This window comes from Pimephales promelas, chromosome 6, assembly GCF_988280905.1.
Source record: "Pimephales promelas chromosome 6, fPimPro1.hap1.1, whole genome shotgun sequence".
Taxonomy (NCBI): Eukaryota; Metazoa; Chordata; class Actinopteri; order Cypriniformes; family Leuciscidae; genus Pimephales; species Pimephales promelas.
This window is the reverse complement of record NC_142774.1, coordinates 12237103-12248076: the sequence shown is the minus strand read 5'-3', so window position 1 is coordinate 12248076 and position 10974 is coordinate 12237103. Positions and strand designations below refer to the sequence as shown.

At 36.5% G+C, this 10974-nt stretch overlaps 1 protein-coding gene across 2 annotated transcripts; it reads left to right on the top strand.

The window, feature by feature from the left end:
* The first annotated feature begins 1220 nt into the window (after positions 1–1220).
* Positions 1221–10915, top strand: htra3a (HtrA serine peptidase 3a). Of its 2 annotated transcripts, XM_039690455.2 has the most exons (10): positions 1221–1811; positions 4264–4360; positions 4766–4991; positions 7843–8037; positions 8142–8174; positions 8253–8367; positions 8586–8645; positions 9849–9906; positions 10088–10183; positions 10470–10915. In XM_039690455.2, the coding sequence occupies exons 1-10, from the start codon at positions 1376–1378 to the stop codon at positions 10636–10638; spliced, it is 1485 nt and encodes a 494-aa protein (XP_039546389.2). In that variant the 5' UTR covers positions 1221–1375; the 3' UTR covers positions 10639–10915. The 2 variants fall into 2 exon arrangements, with proteins under 2 accessions (XP_039546389.2, XP_088988233.1); XM_089132107.1 differs by lacking the exon at positions 8586–8645 and having other exon boundaries at positions 1221–1815; positions 4259–4360.
* Positions 10916–10974: the final 59 nt, after the last annotated feature.

Sequence of the window (10974 nt, the reverse complement as noted above, 5' to 3'; positions counted from 1 at the left end):
ACTGTATTACACAATTTAATTTAACAGCAAAGTTTTTATAATTCAATAAACAGGAAGAAAAATGCAATTGTCTCATCATTTATTCATAATTTTAAAAGTTTACATTTCCTACTTGGATCCTTAATCTTAGCCTGGTTAAAACCAGACCATCTCAGTTTTTAACTTGCAGAGCAAATCTAAATTTGCCGGAAATTGTCTGGGTTTTGAATTGTCAGGCTATTGAAATCTGGAATTGAAGCAGGAACACAAGATTCATTTACACCCCATGTGGCTGTTGGAGGAAAGGCAACTGGACTTTGTGTCTTGTAATATAAGCATTTTCTATCCATAGAGGCATGGCCTACTTTAAATATATTGAAATTAATAAGGCATCTTTGTGAGTAAACTTCGAGTATCATTTGAGTATCTGTTTGCCGGGCCGAGTGTCCTCCTGGTTTTCGGTAATCAAAATATGGTCACTCTACTGTATGGGCATGACACTTCCTTCAGGTTGAGGCTTATTCATTTTACTTTTGGTGTGAAAGAACCTTTACATTTCCAAAAATAGAATTTTTTTTTTTATTTGTTATCAAAAATCTAATAAGCAATCCCAGCCCAGGTGAGAACAAGTTATGCAAAAGTAACATAACGTATTGCTTTTCTACCAAGTAACACAATTAGTTACTTTTTGGGAGTAATGCAATGTTGTAATTTATTACTTTTAAAGTAAAGTAACTTCCACTGGTGATAAGAATGCAAAAAGTTTAGCATTTATCTGCATACGCCACAAGGTGGCATGATAGCAATAAGAAGAAAGCGGTGACCTTGAGAGAAACTCTCGGACATGTTGTAAAACTGTGAAATATAGGCTATTACAGGAAAGAAAACAGCAGTAATACTGTAGAGTTAAAGACATTTTGTTCCATACGTTTATTATTCTATTACGTTGGGGAGTTTGTTCATTTTTATTTTTTATAAATGATATTTAATTCTTTTTAATAGCTAGTAAGCTTGAAAGCATTTTACATCCACTTCTTGAAATATAGATATTTTCACAGAATGTGATCATATTCGCTCTTTAATGCATTGTTTAGTAATGACACTGTCCTGCCTATTTAAGTGATATACAAAAGCAGTGAAGTGGAGGGAGTGTGTGTGGCCACACATGAACGGGAAATCTGACAGATTTATCCAGCACTGTTTTTTTTTTTTAACGGCATATCACAAGGAACATGAGAATGAGCACCAGAAACTCATCGTGTGGCGTTCTCGGAAAATTCAGAGGAGCTCATTGCTGTATTTTGGACATCATAGGCCACGAGTGAATATCATAAAGAGTTAAACTAAACTAAACTAACAGAACAGACTACACTGACTGATTTCTCTCCAAGTTTACATGAAAACTGACAAGGGAATGCTGGTCATTCTGTTTGCAGCAACAATGCTCTTTGCGCAGGACCTCGCCGTGGCCGAGCCGAGGACAAAATGTTCATCCAGGTGTGATGTGAGTAAATGTCCGAGCCCGAGCTGTCCGAGCGGTTATGTGCCCGACCACTGCAACTGCTGTCTTGTTTGCAGCCTGGGCGAGGGCACATCGTGCGGTCGGAAGGATGATGCTCCGTGTGGCGACGGGCTAGAATGTAAATTTCCAGCCGGTAAGCGACTTTCACAAGGCGTTTGCCAGTGTAAGACAACTCATAGAGTGTGTGGCAGCGATGGAAAGACCTACGGTAATGTGTGCAAGATGAGGGCAGCCGCGCGTAAAGCTCAACAGCGAGGGCTCTCCGTGATTACCCAAACGCACAAGGGTTCATGCGCATCATCAAGCTCAGGTCAGTCACTGATAAGTTCAACTACTTATTGTTCTTCTTGATTTTTCTGTTTCTGATCAGTTAGAGCCTATTGGTTCTGTTCAGTGTGTCTGGAATAGTAACTAATTATGTTTACTACTATTTTGTTGACTATCAGCGCTATTGCCTTTGCGCATATAGCACCTACTCGTGCTATTTGTCTATTATAGGCCTAAGTCTAGTGTCAGTTAAACGGCTGCTTGAATTTCATAAATGCATTTGACTGTATGTCTTACAGTTGCAATAGTTTCCAAAGGTTTGGCAAATATGTTTAATGTATACTCACATTAAAGGAATACTCCAGTGCATTGGTATATGACAAGCCTAATGTATTGAGATTATATAAGCTGAATAGTAGCTACCCCTTTTCCATAATTTATGAATAGTAGAAACACCCTTGTTATTGGACATTTTTTAATGTGGGATAATATACTACAACGGGTGAAATACAAATACTTCCACAATGGGGTCAGTAACAGAACATTTTTACTGGTGCTTCATCCATATGAATAAGACCACTGTTGTATTGACTGGGGGGAGAAAAAAAATAACAGTGCAAGTGTGATTGTGTGTGTCTGTGTGAGTGAGTGAGAGAGAGAGAGAGAGAGAGAGAGAGAGAGAGAGAGAGAGAGAGAGAGAGAGAGAGAGAAGCATAGGCTAATACTCAGTCATCTAGGACTGTTGCTATATCTCCACTAATTTTGGCTTCCTGTGTGATGTCTGATTTTGTCTGATTGAGACGTCTTGGAATGCCTAAGTAGAAACACCAGTGTGATTTTGGATGTTTAGTGAGATGTAGAGTCAGTGAGATGTAGAACAGCTCTTAGTTCCTTCCACTTACTATTCCAGTGTGGCCTGTAGTCATTTCACTAAGAGCCAGAGTGAACATAAACAACACCATATTTCCCGCTTTTAACCCCTACTGAAGCGCAAATCAAATGCACTTCAGTATAAAGACAGAAAACCATCTGTGCCCAGCCCACATAATGTGAGGGAAGTTAAATGTGACACACCTAGTCACAGATGAACAGTGATCCAAATTATTACAATGGATGTCCTATATCTACGTATTCTGTTATGTGCTTTATGGGACATATCTAGAACATTTGGTCACTGAGATTTTTGCCAAGACATTCTTAGATCAACATTCTGTCTAAAAAAATGCCATAATCCTATCTTTACCTAACCCACAACCTATTCCTTAAAGGGATCCATTCAGCCGATTTTCTGATATTTAGAAGACTATCAGTTACTAGACTGGTCTCGTTGACTTCCATAGTAGGAAAAAAATATACTATGGAAGTCAATGAGACCAGAAACTGTCTGTTTACTGATATTCTTCTAAATATCAAAAAATCGACTGAATATGTTCGAAAACGGTAAAACTCAACTGTTTAACTCTGGGGGAGTGGTAAAATGAGCCTATTTCCAAAAAAAAAAAAAAAAAAAAAGTATCCCTTTAAGAAGCAGAAGCACCTAACCCTGGTTGTAAGTCTAAACTTGACATAAAATTGTCCCTCAAATCTGATTAGTTGTTTGGAATGTTGTTCCAGGATCAACAAAGAAGTTGATCCAGGAACAAGTTGTGAAATCTAAGATGTAGTTCTGCAGCACATTGGAGGCTGCTGAAATTGGGAGATTAAGTTAATGAAGCCTAATAATGTTTGTATTTCATATGGGCATACAGTATTCAGAGGAAATTCCCCTGTCAGTGATTTCTCACTCAAAATCACACTACAGGTCAAAAGTTTGGAATAATTGACATTTGAATGTTTTTAAACTCTATTAAAAATAGAGTAAAACAGTATGAGTATTACTACAAACTGTTATTAAAATACAGTAAAACAACTTTATATAATTATTATCATTCGTTTTAATTAGTAAAACAGTTATGTCCTTATAACTGTGATACACTACTATTCAACAATATTGAAAACAGTTATTTAAAAGGCATTAATATTTCACAACATTACTGTTTTTATTGTATTTTTGATCAAATAAATGTACACTTGGTGAGCATAAGAGACTTTACTTTTGATCTGTAGTGTATTACACCCTAAAATTTGGTTGTCATTTATTCTGCTAATACATTATAAATTCTGTGAGAAATATTTGCTCAAATATTAATTTAGTGCACATTTATACTTGTATACCTAGATCAGGGGTAGGCCAGTTCGGTCCTGAGAGTCGCTGTCCTGCAGAGTTTAGCTCTAACCCTGAAAAAAACCTTACCTGTAGTCAAGGTAGAAACCCTTACCTGAAGCCTTAGTGATCCTGAAGACATTGCTTGTTCAGGTTTGATTATGTTTGGAGCTAAACTCTGCTGGATAGCGGCTACCAAAAAAACTAACTGTTAAGTATTGCTTATTAGTCATTGGTCTTCATATCTCGCATATTATGTCATTGACGTGAATGATTCTTCCTGCTAGTATAGGTCCTTATCTGAACAGCCCAAGGTATAAGTTTAACTTCATCGCTGATGTTGTGGAGAAGATTGCCCCTGCTGTGGTACACGTCGAGCTCTTCCTCAAGTAAATTATACTCTTCTTTATACCTATAACTGTAAAAGATGATGTTTTGGTAATGTTTTTACTGGTGACAGCTATATTTGTTTGTCATTTTTGCACTCGATTGAAGACTCTCAAGAGAAGGGAGTTTATATATATATATATATATATATAATTCAATACTGTAGTAATCTACTCATTTCCCCTCACTGATAGTCAACAGTTTGGTATCATTTTGTTCAATTCTGTTGTAATCATAGTCATGTAATGTCAGTGCAAGTGCAATATTACTGTCAGTTTACATCAAACTATTATGCATTTAGCAAGTTGTATTGTTATATTAACTTTCATTTTCAAGCAATACTAGAATTGTAATATTTTCACCCTTTAAGTCATGCGATAACCACTGTTTTCAATGTTTGTGTCCAGCCATCCGCTCTTTGGCCGCCATGTACCTTTGTCAAGCGGTTCTGGATTCATAATGACTCAGGCAGGTCTGATTGTGACCAATGCTCATGTAGTAGCTACTAGTAGTGCAACAGTAACGGGCCGCCAGCATCTACGAGTGCAGCTACACGATGGCCAGACGTATGACGCCTCCATCAGAGACATCGACAAGAAGTCTGACATTGCCACTATCAAAATTAATCCAAAGGTGGGAATCATTTTGCAAGCATTCATTGACCATAACTGTCAGTTTACCTCTTTTTTTTTTGCCTTGTTTTCCTATAACACATTTTAGCAATAATCATATTAGTCTATCATTGAAAGCTGAAAAACTGAAAAATCATCCCGTGAAAACCAATTGAAATCGGACAGTGGATCACCATGGAAATGGTACTTTAAAATACTTTAGCGGATGTTCATTTAACAAAATTTATTTTAAAGTCCCCGTGAACCGGAAGTTGCAAACGATTTTTCTCTAGTGCTGTGACGTATTTCCAAGTGAAACGGAATATTGAACAGAGGGCAGGGTTTTACTCGCTCCTCCTCTCCATCTCTCGCTCATAGCAAACTAACGGTTTGAGGGGAGTGGTTAAGCGTTTCCCCACCCAAACTGTGAAACCTATGTCATCAGAAAAAGAAACCGTTCCAGACCGGAAGTAACTTTTCAGATTTTGATTAAAGATTACTAAGGTAAAACATTTTTTTTTAATTTATATTCACTTGCACGGATTAATTGTTCACCACAAGACTAGTAATATGCGCTAACAAAGTAAATAGGTTCAATTTTGATTTCACGGAGACTTTAAAGGGTTAGTTCACCCAAGAATAAAAACTGCGTCATTAATCATTCACGACATAAGGGTGAGTAATTAATGACAGGATTTTAATTTGTGGCTAACCCTGTAACTACTTTACTTTACTAACCCTTTACCTACCATATTTGGTGACTGTTTTGTGATAGAAGTTGTATTGTGACAGAAAGTTAGTAATTTGCTACAGGAGAAAACATTAAAAAAAAAATCAATGGAATGTGGGTCCCGCCAGGTGGGTATTTTTGGTACAGTGCCTAACCAATTTTTGTGATATCAACTTCAAATTTGGAACACAACTTTGGTTATTATGGACTTTTTTGCTGTTGCAGTTTTAGAGTAACATTTAAATCAAATTAAATAAATAAAAAACAGGTTCAGTACATTTGATTTACAGTGCAATAACCTGCTGAGTGTCTTCTTTAAAAAGAGATAAACCTTATGTACAACCATTTAAGTTTGGCTAGTGCATTTCCACATCTATGCTCAAAAAAGGGGGTGACAGATAAGTGACATTAGAATGATAGAACCATTATTTCTAGTGTTTCCCCCTCATTTTTTTTTATATTTATATAGTATGTTTCTTTTGTCTCTATTATTTCCTTTTGTGGAACAAGACCTTGAGGCTGAAAAAGTTTAATCCTCAACCTTTCTTGCTATTAGTGTCACCACATTTGTCTTTACAGTGGAGTTTCTCAACACTAAGCCTATTAGCCAGTAGTCAAGAGTTCGTCTTTCATAAACATTCAAAGTATAAAAACTCAGCACAAATCATCCAAAAATGGCAAAACCTCTGACTCTTAAATCCCATGTTTATGACTCTAGAGGCAGATGGTTTATGTCACGCATTCCACCTCATCCAGACACTTGGACATATTAACTGTAGCCTTATTTTAAGCACATGCTGACCTACATTTGTGTGTGTGAATTTAGGAGATGTTGTGTTGTGTTGCAAGAGGTGGTTTGTTTCCCAATGCATATGGATCTGATTATGGAGATGTAAAGCATCTAGTCCTTTTCTTTTGGCCTTTTTTGAATTAGACTATCAACAAGAAACTGTTCAGAGTAGACATAGCTTTCGAAACAACAAAAAAAGAAGATTGTTCCCATGTCAGATAGTCTTGAATGCTTGCAGATATTTTGTTTCTGTTTATAGTAGTTGATGTCATTTCCCCATCTCTTGCTCTGCAGCCTTAGAATTTTTCCACACAATTTCTCACATTGTTTATATATATATATATATATATATATATATGAAGAGTTCAGATGCAAAAGCCTCTAAATGCCATTTGAAATTTTCTTCTTTAATGATGATTTTTATCAAACTTGCATATTTAAGTTCAGTAATTTCACTTAAATAACAATTAATAGGTAATTATCATTGCCATTTAAGTGAAATTACTGAACTTAAATATACACGTTTGATAAAAATCATCATTAAAGAAGAAAATTTCAAATGGCATTTAGAGGCTTTTGCATCTGAACTCTTCATATATATATATTTGGTCTTAAAGAGATACTCCACTTTTTTTTGGAAATAGGCTCATTTTACCAGAGTTAAACAGTTGGGTTTTACCGTTTTCGAATCCATTCAGCCAATTTAATCAGACAGTAATCAGGCAGTTTCTGGTTCCATTGACTTCCATAGTAGTATACTATGGAAGTCAATGTGACCAGAAACTGTCTGATTACTGATATTCTTCTAAATATCAGAAAATCGGCTGAATGGATTTGAAAACGGTAAAACCCAACTGTTTTACTCTGGGGGAGTGGTAAAATGAGCCTATTTCCAAAAAAAGTGGAGCATCCCTTTAAGGATAGACTGTTTAAATGTTTTTGCACGGACTGCAATCAGACCAGTTTGTTCAGGTAGTGTTATCAATTGAGCAATATTACATTATCATTAGCGTTGTTGTTCATTTCACCTTCTCAGCTGTTGTTCTGAGTAAGTGTATAAAAAAAATGTAAGTAGCACATCTTTACTTGAGGAAATAACATTTATTTCAACACTGAATGTCAATCACATGCTGGCTGGGATAGCTGTGATTCGGCCAAAGGAATGAGGCTGCACTTTATCACAGCCTTGCTGCCTTTTAGACTAACAGGATGATTGCAAGTGTGTTATACAATAATGGAATAAAAATAAGTTAATACTGAGTAATGTAGTGGTGTTACATTCCTGGGTGAAGCTTTGTTTTTGACTGGACTGAAGTTGATTTAATTTGCATGAATTGTTCTGTTTATCTCCAGAAAAAATTACCAGTGTTATCACTGGGTCAGTCTGCTGACCTGAGGCCTGGTGAGTTTGTGGTTGCAATTGGCAGTCCATTCGCTCTTCAGAACACAGTCACAACAGGAATCGTCAGCACAACACAGAGAGATGGAAAAGAGCTCGGCATCCACGACTCTGACATGGACTACATCCAGACCGATGCTATCATCAATGTAAGACAAACAAGAATGGTGTTTTCAGGCTACAACAACTGAATGATAGATGTTTTAGCTGAATTTGATTGTCTATTCCTCTCTCTTTCATCATCAATGGGAAGTATGGAAACTCAGGAGGTCCACTTGTCAATCTGGTGAGTGGGAATTAAGTTTTACATCTAGATTGAGAGGACACTGGTTACACTGCTTTTTACATATTTCCGTCATGTTAGGATGGTGAGGTGATCGGAATAAACACACTAAAAGTTACTGCAGGGATTTCTTTTGCCATTCCATCTGACCGAATCAATAAGTTCCTTGATGAATCCAATGATAAACAGCAGAAAGGTAAGCATCATGGTGATGGGTGATGACATTAGTTCGGTAATTCCAAATATGAATCCATCAACAGACATTTTAGCCCACAGAAATCTGAAATACAAATGGATGTTTATTTTCATTCAATTCTATGGATTAATTAGACGTTTGTGTTCTTCCAACTGTAACAAAATGACTACAAAACATGAATACACTTACATCATTGGTGTCATTTACTTTGATTTCAGTCAAACAAAGAGTAGTCAGGACAAACTTCACGCAGTCTCAAGCTGTGAAGACTGCTTCAGGTGAGGTAATTGCTAGCAAATGTCACTTTGCTAGCTAGCTGCTAGTCATCTTGCTGGCCTGATGACTTCAAACATGCAAGCTATAGCAGAATCAACTGTAATTGAACTGGTCCATGATGCCATTAAATTACTTCGTGAGAGGAGGTAAAGGTGCAGCATTGATGTTTAGGCCACAATGCTGAATCAGGTTGTTAACTGTTTATCCTGTTATACTGTAAAACTGCTATGCATGAATTTGTCCCAGTAACCTGCTACTAGCTAACTGCAAGTCAATATAGAACTATTTGCTTCCGTGTTTAATGAAAATCGCTACAAAACAAAAAGGCAGTCATTATTTTGTTCAGTTCAGTTTTGTGCAGTGCTAAACTCATGTTTGTGCATAACACTCACTATGGGGTACTATTGTTATCTGATGGTGCTCTCAAGTCCTCCTGGGAAGTTTGTATTTATGACTTGGGAATGTGTACCAATGTACTAATTCTACATGCAATTTGATACAATTATAGTTTTATTAGGGGTGCACGATATATCAGCCACCATATCGGTATCGGCCGATATTTGCTCATTTTTATGTTATCGTTATCGGCCCGATTATAAAATTTGGCTGATATATTAAAGCTGATAAATAATGAATTATTTCCTTCAACACTTGAGACCTAAGACACTTAAGATGTGCACTGTTCAACATGATTGATCTTAATATAATTAAGTGCAAAATGTGCTGTCATATCGGCTACATGAAATTATAATGAGAACATTATAATTGTGTTAGGGGACGGATTTTAATTGTGAAACTTTTGTTTTTGCAATCAGGCTTTAAAGAATTATATAAAAATTGGATTTAGGTTTATCGGCCGATATATCGGTTATCGGCTTTCAAATATAAAGAATTATCGGTATCGGCCAAAATGTTCATATCGGTGCATTCCTAAGTTTTATTGTAAATTGAAAAAAAAAAAATCAATAATTTCCACAAATTTACTGTCAATAGACCCAGACCCCGCATCCCAGGCATTCGCTCTGTTTTCTCACTGACGTACCCACAACTCAGAAACTCAGGGCTATATAAGAAAATCCTGAATTTCCCAATCATATTTACTTTGTGGTGCAATTCATGTGCTTTTAACTCATAAAAACTATCTTTCAGGCATGACTTGAATTCACTTTGAAATTGTACAAATATCTAAAACTTTTCTCTTTCAGATATAAAAGGCCCCAAGAAAAGGTTTATTGGAATCAAAATGGTCACTTTAACAGAAAAGTATGTTATGTCAATCAAGAACATTGCTTTATATATATATAAAAAAAAAACAGAATCCTTCTCATTTATTAGAGTCAAGTATAATCAGTAAGCTTTCTGAAAGGAGAAATGTCTTTCTGCTGCATCCCATTTCCCTCAGATCTCATCTGTTTTCTTATATTTCTCTTTTTATTTTCCTCAGCATTGCCCAGGAGTTAAAATGGCACAATCCAGACTTTCCAGATATCGGCAAAGGAATTCTTGTCCATGAAGTTGTCCCGGATTCCCCAGCTCAGAAGTATGTCTAAGGGCCAATTCACACCACACCAACAGAGACTTCGTAGTTTTTTGTGATGTGCTGTAATCTGGTGACTGTCGGCGTTGATCTGCGTCTGTCGGTGCAGTGTAAATTGGCCTGAAGCCAAACTATATTTATTTTCACCCCAGATTCGTTTCAAAATTAGTTTTATAAACTTTTGAGTTTATATTAAGCACAAGGTACATGTTGTTGCAACATCAATCAACTGCATTTTTATTTATCCCAAACTAATCACGTGACGTTCTTCATTGGTTCCTCTTCACAGGGGTGGGCTTGAAACAGGTGATATTATAGTGAAGCTAAACGGCCATCCATTGGTCAACACTGGAGAACTACAGGAGGCGATTCAGGAAGACACGCCCCTCCTTCTGGAAGTTCGGCGTGGTAATGATGATCTACTATTTAACATTGAACCTCGTATCCTTATGCAGTGACAATGGGAAAGATGTGGAACCAGAGGGATCTGAAGAACAAGATCAAGTGGAGCAGATTGGTAGAGACTGATGTGTTCTTGAGTTTCTACTGCTGGATGAAAATGTGAAGAAAGTAAAGCACAATTAACAATCTGGGCTTCAAAGGACAAATGCAATAAAAACAATTGAGTATGCGCACTGGATTCAATTAATGTCATTCTAACTCCAAAGTAATACAGTGTCTTTCTGTATGGATTGTCTTGGTCTTCACAATAAAGATCAATTATTATTTAGAAATAAAAAGAGGAATTTTTCCAATTACCGGTATACACTTTATATTTATGCTACTGAATGCTT